At 48.9% G+C, this 17,724-nt stretch overlaps 1 protein-coding gene across 6 annotated transcripts in view; it reads left to right on the forward strand.

Annotated features, from left to right (window-relative positions):
• Nucleotides 1–10,930: 10,930 nt before the first annotated feature.
• MYH14 (myosin heavy chain 14) overlaps nt 10,931–17,724 on the forward strand; it is a 90,730-nt gene continuing 83,936 nt past the window's right edge. For 2 of the 6 annotated variants that reach the window (XM_027079107.1, XM_027079102.1), the window contains exon 1: nt 15,996–16,406. In XM_027079107.1, the coding sequence (XP_026934908.1) occupies nt 15,999–16,406 (408 nt within the window). In that variant the 5' untranslated portion in view covers nt 15,996–15,998. Of the gene's footprint in view, nt 10,953–12,415; nt 12,587–12,648; nt 13,155–15,995; nt 16,407–17,724 lie in introns of those variants that run through there. The other 4 variants (XM_027079103.1, XM_027079106.1, XM_027079105.1 and 1 more) reach the window with 4 other exon arrangements.

A 17,724-nucleotide genomic window follows, 5' to 3' on the forward strand; every position in this document is an offset into this window, starting at 1 on the left:
TTAGAGTGGACACTAATCCAATATGACTGATGTCTTTATTAAAAAAAAGGGGAAACTTGGACACAGACACATACAGAGGGCAGATGATGTAAAGACATGGAGAGCATTATCTACAAGGCAAGGAATGCATGAGACTACAAGAAGCTAGGAGAGAGGCCTGGGACAGATTCTCATAGCCCTCACAAGGAACCAACCCAACCTACACCTTGATTTTGAACTCCTACATTCCAGAACTGTGGGACAATACATCTGTTGTTTAAGCCACTCAGTTTGTAGAACTTTGTTCTAGTCATCCCTAGCAAACTACTACAGATGGGTGAAATTCAGATATGTGGAAGAGAGAGGTTGGGCATTCAAGGTGAGGGAGCAGACTGGGCAAAGGTAAGGAGGCAGGAAACCACTGGGCTTACACAGAGAAGAAAGCACAGGTTAGTTTTATGGGACTGTGGCATGCAGTATTATAGGGTGCTGCATCTCTAGGACACCTAACCCAGACATCTTAACCTTGCATCTCTAGGACACTTAACCTCCTTCTCAGTTCCAGACACATATCTCTTCTCCTGGAAGAGGGGATATTTGAGTTAGGTGTTAAAGGATGAATAGGAGTTCACCAGGGAGAGAGGGGGAGGGAATTCTGGGTAAAAGGGGCAGTGCTTGTGCAGAGATGAAAATTGAAGGGCTGGGATGTTGTCCTAGAAGCACTGGGGAGCCCTGGGAGGACTGAGCAGAGGATGAGCTCTGGGTGTAGAAAGACCTGGGACCACATGGGGGACAGGCCAGAGGGGAAATCTGGAGGCCTGGGAGGAGAATGGGGTAAGAGCCTGAACTGAGGCTGTAGCCATGGGGATGGAGAGAAAGGCTTGGGCAGAGATGGGAGCCAGAGGGCCCAGCTGTGGGAGAGGTGCAAGGAGGAGAGAGGCAGTGATGATGGTGCCTCTGTTATCTAACCTAGACAACTGGATGTATGGAGAAGCCATTTACCAAGAGAGAAAATACAGGTATTAGAGCAGGTTTGGCAGGAAAGATAATGAGTCTTGTTTTAGGGTAAGTGCACAGAACATTTATGAGAGACTTCCTTCCAGGATGTCTGGCCCCAAGAGGTGTGGAATTTAAAGAGTTAATCCCTCTGCTATTTGGAAAAGGAAGGGCTTGGCTGGAGTGTCTTTCTCTCTTGCCCCTCCTTTATGTCTCTGGGAATAAACGTATGTCAGATAACCTAGTCAAGAAAGCACCTGGCACTCAGTAAATAATCATTAGATGGTAATTAAGTGTGTATTTTTTTTAATGTAATGAGTGGAATGGTTGGAATTTTTTCTCATTCTTGCCACTTCTTTATTTCTTCTTCTCTTCACCCGCAGTGGGAAGGCAGTTGTCTGGCATAATAACACATTTGTGTAATCTTAAGAAAGGCAGTCACTTCTGCAAGAGACAGGTTGATTTCCCTGTAGATACTTCTAGAACTTTCCACGAAAGGGAAATGTTGCATGTCTGTGCTGCCAACATGGTAGCAACCAGCCTCATGTGGCTGTTGAGCATTTGAAATATGGCTAGCAGGACTGAGGAACTGAATTTTCAAACTTATTTAATTTTAATTCATTTAAACTTAAACAGACTTATGTGACTAGTGGCGACCATGTTGGGCAAAGTGGTCCTAAAACTAAACCGACTCCCCAGGAAGTGTAAAGAAATACCCTGCTTTCCTCAAAGACACAGAAAGCCTCAAGGACTTCTGAGGTGGCAGTGGAGGGGAGATAAGAGAGATAGAAGAATAAAAAAGAGGGACAAGTTGGGAACTTTCTATGTGGATGACAGGAGTGTGAATTGAATCAGTCAAATAAAAAAGGCACACATCCCTACTGGAACTCAGAAAGAAAAAGACAAAAAAACCCAATTCAAATATGGCCAAAAGATCTGAACAGACAGACACTTCATGAAGGAGAAAATACAGATGGCCAATAAGCTCATGGAGAAATGGCCAACATCATTCGTCATCAGGGAAGTGCAAACTGAAGCTGTAATGAGACACAGCCCATCTGCCATGATGGTTGATATTAAAATAACTGACAGTGTTAAATGTTGGTGAGGAGGTGGAACAACCAGAATGCTCATTCACTGATGGTGGAAAGGTAAACGGCAGGCAGAGTCATATCCCCCAAAGATGTCCACATCCTGATCCCCAGGACCTGTGAACATTACTTTACGTGGCAAAAGGGACTTGGCAGATGTGTAAATTCAGGATCTTGAGTTGGGGAGATTATCCCGGATTATCCAGGAGGGTCCTGAATGTCATCACAAGGGTCTTAGTAAGAGGGAGGCAGGAGCGTCAGGGTCAGAGAGGAAGATGGAAACAGAGGTTGGAGTGATGAGGCCAGGAGCCAGGGAATGAAGGCAGCCTTGAGAAGGGTTGGAAATTAAAGTTCCAGATCTGTGCTGCTGACATGGTAGCCACAAGCCTCGCGTGTCTATTGAGCATTTGCAATATGGCTAGCGACACTAAGGAACTGAATTTTCAATCTTATTTCATTTTAATTCATTTAAACTTAAACAGACTCATGTGACTAGTGGGCCGCCATACTGGGCGGTATGATCCTAAAACTCAGTCTAAGGGATGGATTAGAGCCTCCAGAAGAGACACATTTCCACTGACACCTTGATTTTAGACCTGTAAGACCCATTTCAGACACCTGACCTCCAGAACTATATAATTTGTGCTGTTTTAAGCTACTAAGATTGTGGCAATTTGTCATAGCAGCAATAGGAAGCTAATACAGCCACCTCAGGAAAAGATGTGGCATTTTCTTAGACATTAAACCCACATCCACTCTGTGACTAAGAAATTCCACGCTAGAGAAATAAAAACATGTACCCACAGAAAAGACTGGTAAAAGAATATTTTGGGGGGGTAAATTCTATAATAATTTTATTTATTTTTTTATGGGTATCTTTTTTTAAACATCTTTATTGGCGTATAATTGCTTTACAATGGTGTGTTAGTTTCTGCTTTATAACAAAGTGAACCAGTTATACATATACCTATATCCTCATATCTCCTCCCTCTTGCGTCTCCCTCCCACCCTCCCTATCCCACCCCTCTAGGTGGTCACAAAGCACCGAGCTGATCTCCCTGTGCTATGCAGCTGTATTGATAGCAGCTTTATTCATAATAACCCCAAACTGGAAATATGTGTCCAATAGCAGGAGATGGGATCAACAGATGTGTACGTCCATGCAATGGGATGCCACACAGTGATAAAAAGGAAGAGACTACGAATTCATACAGCAACATGGGTGAATATCAAAAGCACTTTGAGGAGTGAAGGAAACCAGACACAAAATATTACCAACCGTAGGTTTCTGTTTATGAAAAGGTCTAGAACAGATAAAACTTAATCTAGGGTGACAAAAATCAGAGCAGTAGTTGCCTGGGGTCGGGTGAGGGGCGGGGTGGAGTCAGGGATTGACAGGGAAGGAGCATGTGGTAACTTTCTGGGGCATGAAAATGTTCTCTATATTTTCATAGTTGGGTATATATTTGTCAAAACGTATCGAACGGTATCTTTAGGACTTCTGCATTTTGCTGTGTATACATTTTACCTCAAAGAAAGAACCATTGAAGAAATAACAAACTCTAGCTGATAATGTGTGTGATGAAGTGTGTAGGATGAACTGGACTGATGTCTGCAAATTATTTTAGCGAATGGGCAGACTGCCATGTTTCTCAACTTCAGCGTTATTAACATTTGGGGCCAGAGAATGCTTCGTTGTGGGGGACCGTCCTGTGGGTTGCAGGATGCTAATAAGATTCTCTCCCACACACACAGGTTGCGACAATAAAAAAAAAGACTTCCAGACAATGCCAGATGTCCCCCCAGGAGCAAATTTGCTCCTGGTTCAGAACCACCGAGATAGAGCGAAGGAAAAAGGGATACATTTGTAATAAAGCACATACAGTAAAATGGTACAACTGTGGGATCTAACTGTGTGTTCATTGCATACTTGTTTTCAATGTTTCTATGTGCTTGAAATGTTTCATAATAAAAATTAGGGAACAATGCACGTGCCCTACGATCTACCAGTACTAGTACTAGTATCCACTAGGGAGAAACAATTGCTCTGTATTCATAAGGAGACATATATGAGAACATTCACCATTCCCCCATTTCCTTATTTATAATAGCAAAACGCTGGAGACAATCTAAGGGGTTCTATCAATGTAAATGTCCATCAACCCCATCAACTGGGGATTGTGTACAATAAGCCGCGATGCGTTTGTGTTACGGAATTCTGTGCTGCCTTTTTTTTTCTTGAATGAGAAAGACATGAATGGACTGACACAGAGAAATTTTTAGGACATATGATCAAATGTAGCGCTGCCTGTAGAACTGGGCAACAGAAACTACAAAAGGGGCAAGGGAATTTCAGGGGTGATGCATCTGCCCTGTATTTTGATCGCGGCGGTGGTTACACCACTGTCAGCATTTGTCAAAACTTCACAGACTGTACACTAGAAAGAATGAATTTTACCTAGGAAAACTATACATATATCTATGATATGATTATACATTTGTCTATAAATTATACCTCATAAACGCAACTTAATTATTCTGAGAAAGAGTCCGTAGGTTTTATCAGATGCTGAAGGGATCCACGACAAAGGAAGGCTTGTCTGGTGTGCAAAGGTGAGCTCACGTGGGTGAGGTGTGGGCATTGCCTGAATCACCTGTCACAGTGGGAATGGAAGAAAGGAAAAGAAGGACATTCCAAGGAGAGGTCCTTGCATGGGCTCAGGCTGGGGCTCAGAGCTGGGTCCTGGGACAGGTGTGCCCCCAGGAGGCTGGAATGCAGGGGAGGGGGAGACGAGGAGGCAGGAGGCAAGTTGAAACCAGATGGGGACCCTTGGCATATATAGTTTCCACCCTGTCACCAGGCTATTATCATATACAGCCTGCTATATATTCATTAATGATACACCTGCCTTATCTGCCCCCTCAGCCTGCATTTCGTTCAGGTTAGCAGATGGTTCTGGAGGCCCGAGGGACACCGACCGCTGTGTCGGGCTCCGAGGAACCCGAGGGGAACCGACCCTGGTCCCTGTCCTTGAGGAGTTCCAGCCCAGCGGGGGAGATAGACAGCTGAGTGCCCTCACCTGGGGAAGAGGCTATACTGGAAGGACCCCAGGCGCTGGATGACAGAGCAGGAATTGCCCCTTGATCTGGGGCAAGTTGCTTCACCTCTCTGAGCCTAATACCCAAGACAGTTTTATATTGCTGCATAACAAAAAATTTAGTGACTTAAAATAACACATATTTATCATTTCATAGTTTCTGTGGGTCAGGAAACTCATAAAATTACATAGTAAACTTTTTGTGAATACACACCAAAATATTACCAGGGGTACATCTGGCTAGGGAAATGAGATGGAGGATGCTGGTCTATAAAGGTACCTGCAGACATTATTCCAATCCAGTGTGATCAGAGCCCATCCATCCATCCATCATCAGTCCTTCCGTCCATCTGTCCAGCTGTTCCACCATTTATGCATGAATTGATTCTTCCATCCATCTGCCCACTTATTTATTCATTGTGTATACCTCCATGCATTCATTTATTAATCCATCCATTCAAACATCTATGCCCTCATTCATTCATTTATTCCACCAGTTACACATCCATCCATTCATGTGTTTATTCATCAGTATCCACGGTCATGTGATCTTTCCACTCCAAATGTCACCTCCACAGGGAGCCTTTCCTGACCCCCTTTCTGAAAGAACATACCCCACCCCTTCCCTCTCTTACCTTCCATTGCTATTTCTTTGTAGCCCTTGCTCTGACTTGTCACTGTGCTCTGTAATTATGTGTTCACTTGTTTGGTGTCTGTGTCCACCACCCAGAAAGTATTTGTTGAGGATCTACAGAGTGCCAGGCTCTGTTGTAGGCACTGGGAACACAGCAGGGGACAAGACAGACAAAAATCCCCACCCACACAGAGCTGACATTCTAGTCGGGGGCTTCAGGCAATAAACAATAAGTGTAATAAGTAAATTACTGGCAGGTTGGAGAATGCTTAGTGCTGTGGTCAAAGAAAATGTAGAACAGGTGAGGGGTATCAGGGGTCCAAAGGAGAGGTTGCTCAGAGAAGTCCTCCTGAAGGAGGTGGTATTTGAGTAAAGACTGGAAGGAGATGAGGGAGCCAAGTGGTTTTCTAAGGGAAGTGCATTCTAGTAGAGAGAGAATGGCACGTGCAAATGTCCTGAGGCAGGGCTGAGCCCTGTGTGTTTGAGAAGCATTGAGGAGGCCAGCATGGCTGGAGCAAAGTAATCAAGGGGGAGAGGGTGGGAGCTGTGGATAGAGAGGGGACAAAGAGGACCTGTTGGTATAGGGCCTGTGGGACCTGGTGAGGACTTTGCTTTAACTTTGAGACTGGACCCAGGGGTGGGCCCTGAGCAGAGGAGGGACAAGATCTAACTTAGATGTGAACAGCTTTCCTCCGCCTGCCATATAGGAGTAGATTAATATCTGAATTCTCTGAGGGCTGAGACTATATCTTTGTTCACTCCATCTCCTTGGCTTCCAGAACAGGGGTCTGCAAACTACAGCCCACAGGCTAAATGCTCCCACTTCCTGTTTGTATAAATAAAGTTTTATTGAAACAAACCCACACCCATTCATTTACATATTGTCTATGGCTGCTTTCCTTCTCTGCCACCAAGTAGAGTAGTTATAGCAGAGACCATCTGGCTCTCAAAGCTGAAAATATTTACTGTTTGGCTTTTACAGAAAACGTGTGCAGACCCCTGGTCAGGAACAAGACCTGGCACGTGGTAGGCACTCAGTAAATATTTGTTGTCTCATAACTGAGCCTGTCACTCATCTGTGACCCACACAAGGCTGCCAGATTACTCTTGTCTCAAAGCCAGTTCCAGTCACATGCAGGAAAACAACAGCCCAGGGACCAAAAATAAAATACTGGAACCAATCACATCTTTGCCACAGAGGAATTGCCCAGGCAGGAATACAGTCAGGACCCACAGAGAAACTTAACACACTCTTTGTCCCTTTCTTTTTCTCTATTAAGACTTGGGGCTCCTTAACCCCTGCCAGGCATGGAAACTGCTCCCCCATTTTTTTCTCACTTAAAAAATCCCCCTAACCCTCTTCCATAGAGAAGCCTCCTCCCTGACTCTCCTGTCTCCTCCCGTCTCAGCTCCAACGTTTCGTTTCTGTACATAAACTTAGCTCCCTGCTGTTTTTTTTTCCCACACTTGTGCTGCCCATTACAAGATTCTGCATAACAAGGTAGTTATGAGTTACGAATAATGGGGCTGTTTCAGCTGGAAGGAATCCCGCTGGTAACTGAAAAAGCTCCCACACTCCTATTTCCTTTTCTTCTTATACACATTTATCCCAGTATTCTATCCATCCCCATTTTCCGAGTTCCCTCTCTACTGCAGTTTATCCTGCACCCTCGGGACCCAGAGAGGAATCAGACCTGGTCCCTCATAGCCAAGGACTCACAATTTAGTGGAGACAATCCCAGTGCCTGGGGTGAAGAGGTGCATGCATGGTGGGGATGCCTTGACCGTCAAGGGAATGAGTTTGAAGTTTTATCCTGAGGACCCTCTCTGGCAGACTTGGATGGAGGCCAGATGGAGGGCTCTGAGGCAGCAGAGTGTCTCCTTCTGACCTGGTTTCCTGGGTCTCAGCTACATTCTGGTGGTTTCACATAGGGATCCACAACGCAAGCTCTGGGGCCAGGCTGCTTGGGTTCAAATCCAGGCTCTCATGCTTTCTAGCTGTGCAGTCTTGGGCCGTTTTCCCTCAGTGTCCTCACCTATAAAATGAGTATGATACTAGTACCTACCATTTAGAGTTATTGGGAGGATTATGGGACTTAATACATATAAAGAGCTTAGAACTGTGCCTGGCACACAGTAGGCACTCAGTAAATATCAGCAACTATTAATGTGCTTAGTACAGGCATCCAGCTCGTAGAAAACCCTCAGCAAAAGGAAGCTCAATATTATCCTTTGGTGATGTCATCACTTACCCATATAGATCTCCAGTTTAGACCCTCGGTGGGAATGATGACATCACTAGTTGCCAGGTAGATTTAATCCCAGAGGGTGTTGATGACATCACCAGTCACAAGGCAGGAAATGGTTAGAATGTGCATGCCCGAGGCTTCCTTCCTGTTTGAACTTCTCTTGTGTCCCAGGCCACACTCTTCCCTGGGGCACATGAGATTTTCATCTGTTTGAGCCCAGTTTTCTATCAGTCAAATGCAGATAATAAAAGTATCAATCTCGTAGGATTGTTGAGAGAATCCAATGAGTTAAATACATACGAAGGGCACAATGTCAAGCACACAGTCAGCACTCAATAAACAGCAGCTCCTGTTAGCCTCACGGCAGGAGGCTTCCATGGTGGACACTCGGGCCAGAGTAACAGGTGCTCTCCTCTCTGTCTTGGTTAACAGCACAGACTCAGGAGTCTGACCTACTGCCGTCTGAGCCCAGATCTGCCATCAGGAGCAGGTGGGAGACCCTGGGCACATTGCGGCACTGTAAAGTGAGGTAATGACAGTGCCAACTCATAGGACTGGCATGAGGAGGCATTGACATGATGGTCATGTTCCCAGCACACAGTCAAGCTTATACCCGTGAGCTGCGTTATCACTGAGGATGTCCTTGGAAAGGTCCTCCCCTCCTTGGAACTCAGTTTCCCTGTCTGCAAAGAAATGGGCAGTGGCCATGGCAATCTCAAAGCTTCTTGCCTACAAGGACTCACCTTTGCCATTGCTGAGCAAATGCGTTGGGAGTTGGATGCTCTCACTTGTATCTGCTCTCAGTCCAACTCCAGCTCTCTCCTCTGTCTCTTCATTTCCCACCTCTTACCTGTCTATTTTTCCCTTTCTCTGGCATCTTTCCCTTGCTCTGGACTTTCTCTCTCTTGCTTCTCTCCTGCATGCTATCAGCAGGCCATTTGCAGAGCAATAAATATCAACAGTAATCATCATCATAATTTGTTTATTTAGTCTTTCCCTGAGGCCAGGACTGCTCTAAGCTCTTTGCATGTATTAACTCATTTAATTCACACAATACAAGGACTTGTTACTATTGATTCAACAAACACTTATTGAGCGCCTACTGTGTGCCAGGCCCAGAGGAGCCAGCATGGAGCAAAACAAAGATCCTCATCCTTGTGGGGCTTACGTTCTAGTGGGGAGACAGAAGATAAACAGGTAAACAAGTAGAAAAAAAAAAAACAACCAAACAAACCTCTACTAGTGCTATGAGGAAAAAAAAACAAAGCAAAGTCAAAGGGAGAGAGAGTGATGAGGGGAAATGTTTTCTACAGAATGGTTAGGAAACACCTCCTGAAGGAGGTGACATTGGATCTGACCTGATGACGTGAGAGGGAGGCAGCCATGCAAAACCTGGGGGAAGAAAGATTCCTGGTGAAAGGAACAGCCAGTGCAAAGGCTCTGAGGCAGCACCATGCCTGGGGAGTGTTTGAGGAATTGAGGAACAGCCAGAAGGCCTGTATCACTGGAGCTGAATGAAGGGAAAACAGTATCACACAGGGCCCCTGGGGACCACATCATGCAGGGCTTTGTGGGCCATAGTGAGGACTTTCGCTATTACTCTGAGAAGGAGCCATGAAAGGTTTGGAGCAGAGGAGGGGCACAGTCTGAATAAAGTCTGACAGGATCCCATGGGCAATAGGCTGTGGGGGGAGGGGGAGAGGGAGGTGAAGGTAGAGGCAGAGAGACCATCCTCCCCATTTTACAGATGCAGAAATAAATGGACCCTCACAAAAGGCCAGCAAAGCAGGCTCAAGCCCACACAGCTGTTGAGCAGCAGAGCCAGGTTGGCAGGCTGGCTGGGACTTGAGTCCCAAGCAGCCACCCCCACTGCCAGCCCAGCTGCTCACTCCTCCTGGAGCCTCAATGTACACCTGTAAATTGGGGACACAGCTCAGTGGTGCAGGGCTCTCCAGCGACATGCTAGCTTCGGACATGGACACCACCTCGGGGTTCAGTGGAGCCTTCACTCTGTGACCTTGGGAAGGTGCCTACCTCTCCTGAGCTTCAGTTTTTCCATCTGTAATTTGGGAAGCATTAACTAACGTCTGGGTGTAGCCTGGTGGTTAAGAGCGCAAGTTCTAGCGTCAGATTTGGCGGGATCTGAGTCCTTGCTCTGCCACTTGCCAGCTCCATGACCTTCCGCAATTAAACACCTTCTTTCTAAGCTTCGGTTTATCTCACCTGGAAGATGAAGCTCTTAACAGCACCAATTCCAAGAGGTAGTTGCAAGGATTAAATGAGATCATGCAGGTAAAGCGCTTAGCACAGCTCCTGGCATACATCGGGCACTCAATAAATGATCATTATTATTACTGACAGTAATGCCTACACCTCTGGGTGGGTGAGAGCCTGGGAGAGTGCCTGGTGGTACGCGGTCGGCGTTCGACAAAAGTGAATTCTCTCTCCCTTCCTTCATGCCCGCCGGCTCCCGGGGGACCCAGGCATTCCGGCCTCCGGCCGCCCCCCCACGCCGACCCTTACAAAGGCCCTCATTCATGCCTCGTGCACAAAGCGGCCCATTCACCCGGGTCCCTTGGGCTTCCCGCCCCTGGCCGCCCCCCGAGTCTCGCCATTGGTCTCACCCCTTGCCTGTCAGACTTTGGGTCCCGCCCATGACCGCGTCGCCTAGCTCCACGCTCCGGCGCCGTTCTTTTCCCACGGCTGGCACACTCCGGCAACTTCTGATTGGCCCCACCCGCCAGCCGCTCCTCTTGATTGGTGGGAGTGTCCCTCGTGGGCGGGTCCATAGCTTGTCGCAGCGGGCGCCTATTGGCCCCTTTTGCGCTTGTGTGGGCGGGGCTTTCCTGACTGGCCCGCCTCTCTTTCTCCCCAGGCCGAAGCCTCTGGACGGCCCTGGAAGCCGGTGAGTGAGTGCCCGGGGCCAAATGCCCGCCTGAGGCGGCGAAGTGGGACTGGGCCCGGGGAGGCTGGAGCTTCGGGGCTCCGGTCGGGGCTCCGGAGGCCGGCGCGAGCTGCGGGGGAGGGGCGGTGACGCGGACAGTCACCTCGGGCGAGCCGCCGGACGGCAGCGGGGGTCGAAGGGAGGGGGGTGGGGCGGGACGCCTACACTCCCCCAACTCGAGCTCCTACTATGTGCGAGGCCGGATCGGGGTCCTCGCCGGAGCCCCAAGCCTACTCCGCAGAAGGGGAAACTGAGGCTCGCTTTGGGACCTTGGACGCTTTAATACCTGAGTCATTGCCTTCAATCCCCCACTCCCAGATGACAGTGTCTCTATTTTCACGTGTAAAAATTGCGGACCAGAGACAGGGATCATCATGACTGGCGGAACAGAGGGGTGGGGAAGGACATCTTTGAGCCCCCACGGTGTACTTGGGTGCTTTTTTTTTTATAACTAAATAATTACCTTTAATTATATTAACTCGAGATGGGTTATATTGCACCCATTTTACAGGGAGGGTAAAACAGGCTGGACAGAGGCGGTGACTGCAGGGGGACAGGGTTGAGAACAACACTTCAGAGACCAACTGTGTGCTGGGTTCCTTTACCTTTTTAATCCCACAGTAGTCCCCCAAGGAAGACTGTAGTCTCTAATAGATGGGGAAGCAGGTTGAGGGAATTACCAGTTGGGAGGAGGAAATTGACATCTTTGAGGACACGTTGCTCTCAAATCCCCTCTTTAGAATGACAGAAAATGGTCTGGGCTTGAATCCCATTTCTCCCTTTTACTGACCGTATGACCTTGAGCAGTTTACTTCGTTCACCTCTCCATGCCTCAGTTTCCCCATCAGAGAAGTGGAGATTCTGACTGTCCCTATCTTACTGTTTTTTGAGATCATTCTATGAATTTGGACAGCTGTTCTAAAAGCAGGAAAACAGCCGGCACATAGTAGGTGCGCTTACCACTATTTAGTCCTCAATTCACCCCTGAGAGAAATGAACTGAAGCTCCAGAGCCTAGAAGAACATTTTGTCGTCTTCTTTGCTACTCCTAGTGCTTTCTGTGGATTGTGTGGTCCCATTTCCAGGGTCGGGGAACCTGAAGATCAGCGAGATTAAATGATGTCGTGAGGCATTACTTGTTTAAGCGCTGGGCTGGGCACTTTCTCCCACATCGGCTTATTCATTTCATTGGCCTCAATTCGCGGAGAGGAAAGCCGATGCCCAAGAAGCTTGAGCGGGATTTGAACCCCCGGAGTCCTCAGCCCCCTCTGACGCGGGTCCTTGACCTTTGCTCGCCAGAAGAAGGAGGGGCCCCTGGCGCTGCTGCTGCCGCCGCTGCCGCCCACCTGGCAACAGGCTTATCCCCGCCTCCCGCCGTCCCCCTGTCTAGAGCCTTGCAACTCCAGGACCCGCCCCCTTCCCAAGCCGGGCAGGTGCTGGGTGACATCAGAGCCGGGCTCCCTCCCGGTGACGTGACGTGGCCCCGCCCCGCGCTGGACCGCGGAGGTAGCCGCACCTGAGAGCTCGGAAGAGGACTTGGGTTCCCGTGCCTCCTCCCCATCTTCCCGCTTCCTGTACCAAGCCGGCGCCCCCCAGGTAGCCCCGAGGATCCGCGGGTTGAGGGGACAGCTACACGGGCACTTGGGTCTCAGGGAGATGGGGGTTGGGTGCTGAGATTCCGAGATCTGAGGAGAGGGGCTGGGGGTCAGGAATGCCAGGTCTGATTAAGGACTGCTCTGGGAGTCTGGGCTCCTAGGTCTGGAGGGAGGAAGGCACTGGTGCCAGGACTCTGTGTCTGGGAGCCTGAATTTGTGGGTCTTGAAGGAGGAAGGGGCTGGGGACCCAGGTTTCCGAGTCTGGGGGCAGAGCAGACCCCTGAATCCTAGCACTAGACTGAGGTCAGAGGGCCAGGTGCCAAGGGCCCCAGCCCCTGCCCCAGGGGCGGGTCCCTGGCTCCTTTTCCTTTCCAGCCCAGCAGTCTCTGCCCCTCCCAGGGTAGGTGCTTTCACCTGCGCTGGTGACAGAAATGAGCCCTGGCAAAGGTGTTCCTGCAGGCTAAGGAGGGTGGGGCTGCCAAAGGGGCAGGCCCACCTCATCAGAGCTGTATCAGCCCTCAGAATCTGGATGTCCCAGGCGTCTTCAGCTCTAGCCCGCCTGCAGTAAGGTGAGGGGGCTCGGACTCATGGGTCCAAGCGAGGAGGGGGCTGTAGGTTCTGATTCCTGGATCCTGGATGAGTAGCCTGCTGGGGGCCCAGACTCCTGAGTCTGGAGGAGGAGGGGGCTGGGGGCCTGGACTCCAAGGGAGGAGGGACTGGGGGCCCAGATTCCTGGCTCTAGGGAGGGGAAGCATAGGGCTGGGTGATTGCAAAAAACTCCCAAACCCTTCCTGGTCAAAGGCCGCAGGCTGGAGAGGAAGTGGGTGGGGTGAGGGTGGGGGTAAAGTCCCAGGGATGGGCCTTGGCTATGAATGGATCAGGGCCGCTGGCTGTGAATGGATCAGGGCCGCACGGGAGGCCTGGGGTGAGCCTGGGCAACTTGGGGCCTGGGAAGTGGAGAAATGGTATCCAGCGGTGGGAAAAGCCTGCTGTTGGAGTGCAGGGGCCTTGGGTTTGAGGCCCGAGAGCATCAGGACCAAATGAGAGCATCAGGGCCAAACGTCACGGGGTGGGCTGGGGGCCTGGGACTGCTGGTGGTGAGGAGAGGGTCTGGGGGGAAGAGGGACATGTGGCCTGGAGCTGAGATTCTGGGTGAGGGAAAGACAAGAGCCTGATGGGACCAGATTTAGGGATGCCCCAAGAGGAGCTGGGTGTTTGGAGGGACTTTTGCAGGGATATGTCTGAGGTGGGGGGGCCTGGAGGGCAGAGGCAGAGGCACCGAGGTGGGAGAGACAGAACATTGGGGGGTTCCTGTGACAGGGGTGGCGGTGGCCAGGCCGTGATGTGGCCATTTGAGGAGAGAATAGAGGCCGACTTTTTTCCTGACCTGTGCTTAGACTGCTGTAGAATTGCCGTGGTCTGTTCACTACTGGTCTGCAGCCCCTTTAAGGGCGGGGAGGGGTCTAGCACAGGCTGGCTCCCCCAGTGCCTCCGCTGTCAGCTCACAGCTCATCTTGGGTTCTGACTGTCTGAGCCTAGAACTGTCCGAGACTAGATCAGCCCCAGACCAGGAGCTCCTCCAAGCAGGGCCCTGTCTGACTCACCTCTGGGTCTCCAGACTCACTCTTGGCAGAGCCTGGTACTTGAACAGCCTCAGGGAATGTTGAGTGAATGCAGAAGTGAATGAATGGGGCCAGTCTCCCCATTATAAAGAGAAGGAAGTCAGGTCACAGGGAAGGAAGCCATTAACCGAGGGATGAGATTCAGGTCTGGTCCCTAATCTTACCTTACCTACCACCCTCTCTGCCTGGATCACCTGGCACCAGCCACACTGGCCTCTCACAATGCCACAGACATACAGGCACACACCTGCCCCAGGGCCTTTGCACGGGGCTATTCTCCCAGCCTGGAATGCTTTTCCTCCTGACGTTGCCATGGCCTGCTTCCTTCATCTCCCTCAGATCTTTATTCTGATGCCACATCAAAGAGGCTTTCCCTGGCCACCCCAATTAAAACTTCAGCTCCCCTCAACCCCTAACATCTCCTGTTCCCTGCTTCATTTTTCTACTTGGCATGTATCATCATTTAACATACTATATAATTTACTTAGTTATCTTTGAATCCATCTCCTGGGATTAGAGCAGTGCGAACTCATACAAACACAATGCAAGCCAAATGTGTAATTTAAAAATTTCTAGCCACTTTCAACATAAAAATGTAAAAAGGAACAAGTGACATGAATGTTAATGATGTATTTTATTTAACCCAGTACATCCAAAATATTATCAGTGCAATATGTCATCCAATGTAAAAAACACGAATGAGCTTTTTGTCGTACTGTCTTTGAAACTGGGTGTATGTCTTATGCTCAGAACCCACCTCAGTTTGGATTCTCCATTTCAACTTTCCAGTAGCCACACAGGGCCATGGCTCCCGAAATAGCCAGAGCAGGGCTAGAATGTAAACACCTTAGGAAGGCAGGGATCTTTTTCTGGCTGGTCTTTGGCTATATGGCTGATGCCTTGAATAGTGCCTGGCTCACAGCTTGGCTTCTTAGAGAATTAATTCTTAAAAATCTATTTTATTGAAGTATAGTTGGTTTACAATGTGGTGTTAATTTCTGCTGTACAGCAAAGTGACTCAGTTATACATATATATATTCTTTTCCATTAGGGTTTATCACAGGATATTGAATATGTGTCCCTGTGCTATACAGTAGGACCTTGTGGTTTATCCATTCTGTATATAATGGTTGGCATCTGCTAATCCCAAACTCCCAATCCTTCCCTCCCTCATCCCCCACCCCTTGGCAACCACAAATCTGTTCTCTATGTCTGTGAATCTGTTTCAGTTTCGTAGATAAGTTCGTTTGTGTCATATTTTAGATTCCACATAGAAGTGATATCATATGATATTTGTCTTTGTCTGACTTACTTCACTTAGTATGATAATCTCTAGGTCCATCCATGTTGCTGCCAATGGCATTATTTCATTCTTTTTTTAATGGCTGAGGAGCATTCCACTGTATATATGTACCACATCTTTGTCCATTCATCTGTTGATGAACATTTAGGTTGTTATTAAAGAATTATTGAATCAGGGATTCCCTGGGGGTCCAGTGGTTATGACTTGGAGCTTTCATTGCTGTGACCAGGGTTCAATCCTTCGTCAGGGAACTAAGATCCAACAAGCCACGTAGTGTGGCCACACACACACAAACAGAATTATTTAATGAATGAATGGATAGAGAGGTGAATGGGTGGAATGAGTAAAGGAAGATCTGTGGATCCATTTTGCAGACGTGTAAATCGAGGTCTGGTGGAGAAAGGCAGTGGCGGCTGCCTGGGGGATCTGGGGTGGGGATGGAGCCCCCCCTTCCCTGAACCTCGCCCTCTGCTCTCTCCCTGCAGACCATGGCAGCAGTGACCGTGTCGGTGCCCGGGCGGAAGGCACCCCCCAGGCCTGGCCCAGTGCCCGAGGCGGCCCAGCCGTTCCTGTTCGCGCCCCGTGGGCCGGGCGTGGGGAGTGTGCCCGGGGGCTCGGCCATGTCCCCGCAGGTGGAGTGGACGGCACGGCGCCTGGTGTGGGTGCCTTCGGAGTTGCACGGCTTCGAGGCGGCGGCCCTGCGGGACGAGGGCGAAGAGGAAGCCGAGGTGGAGCTGGCGGAGAGTGGGCGGCGGCTGCGGCTGCCGCGGGACCAGATCCAGCGCATGAACCCACCCAAGTTCAGCAAGGCCGAGGACATGGCTGAGCTGACCTGCCTCAATGAGGCCTCCGTGCTGCACAACCTCCGCGAGCGATACTACTCCGGCCTCATCTATGTGAGTGGCCTCCTTCCCCGGGAGGGCGTTGCCCGGGGTGCGGGTCTGGGTGTCAGCACCACAACCTGAACCAACCTGAGCCTGTTTATAATCTTTATCCCATGTCGAATGACTCTGCCTGCACTTACTTGCCAAATGATAAACTATTGCATATCAAGAGTGCCTCAGACCCCATGGGGGCGTCCTGTAATATTATAGGGTAGATGCTCCTTATTATTTTCCTTAAGTTAAAAAAATTCTGAATCCCCAAATATAACACATCCAAAGGTTTTGAGAAAGGGATATGGATCTGTAGTGATAATTAATGGGTATGGAAAACTGCATGCCTGGCTCTGTGCATTTGTTTCCTTTCATCTTACAAATAGTAGAGTGTTTTATACCTAAAAGGAAACCGAGGCCCAGAGAGATTTAATAACAGTAAAAACTAACATTTATTAAGCATGTGCTAGGTACTCTAAAATATATTGTTTCAGTACATTTGCACAATTATAAAGCATTTTGTCCCCATTTTACAGATAAAGAAACTGAGGCACAGAAAGGTCAAGTGCCTTGACCAAGGTCACCCAGTTGGACTTGGCAGACGTGGGTAGTCTGGCTCCAGGCCCCACCACTTTGCCATGATGCCTCTTAGGATTGAGACGGGATTGATGATAGTGAGGTTGACTATGGTCTCTTCTCTGTTAAGCATTCACTGTCTCCCATTAAAAGCAAACAGGTGGAGTAGGGCGGCAGTTCTTAACTCTGCCTTCACGTTAGAATCATGTTAGGAATGTTTTTTTTTTTTTTTTTTTTTTTTTTTTTTTAGGAATGTTTTTTAAATACCGCCACTCAAGCCCCGCCTCACCCCATTTAAATCAGGCTCTCTGAGGGTGTGACTGGTCTTGTTAATAAGCTTCCAGGGTGGTTCTAAGGGACAGCCAAAGCGTTATTCAGGGCAAACAGGATTAGAGAGAGCGACAAGGAATGTGGACTATAATAATGAGAAATAATGATCATGTTGGCTAGCAAATATTTATCAAGCACTTGTGATGTGCCAGGTGCTGTTCTAAGTGCTTCCTGTGGGTTATCAGCTCACTTCTGGGGCGGAGCTTGTTCTTATCACCTGATGTTTCAGGAATGTTAAGTGACTTGGGTCCCAGGTCACATGGACATGAAGGATTTGAACCCAGGCAGCTGGCCCCAGAGTCATGCTCCAAACACTGGCTTAGAGTGCTGGGGTCTCACTACCTTACTCATTTCAACTGACCCCACAAGAAAAACTACAGAATACCTCGCTAAAAGGTATTTTTCCTTTTAGGAAAGGAAAAGTGCTGGTTTT

This window comes from Aethalodelphis obliquidens, unplaced genomic scaffold, assembly GCF_003676395.1.
Source record: "Aethalodelphis obliquidens isolate GAN/ISIS:26980383/991018 unplaced genomic scaffold, ASM367639v1 scaffold43, whole genome shotgun sequence".
Lineage (NCBI taxonomy): Eukaryota > Metazoa > Chordata > Mammalia > Artiodactyla > Delphinidae > Aethalodelphis > Aethalodelphis obliquidens.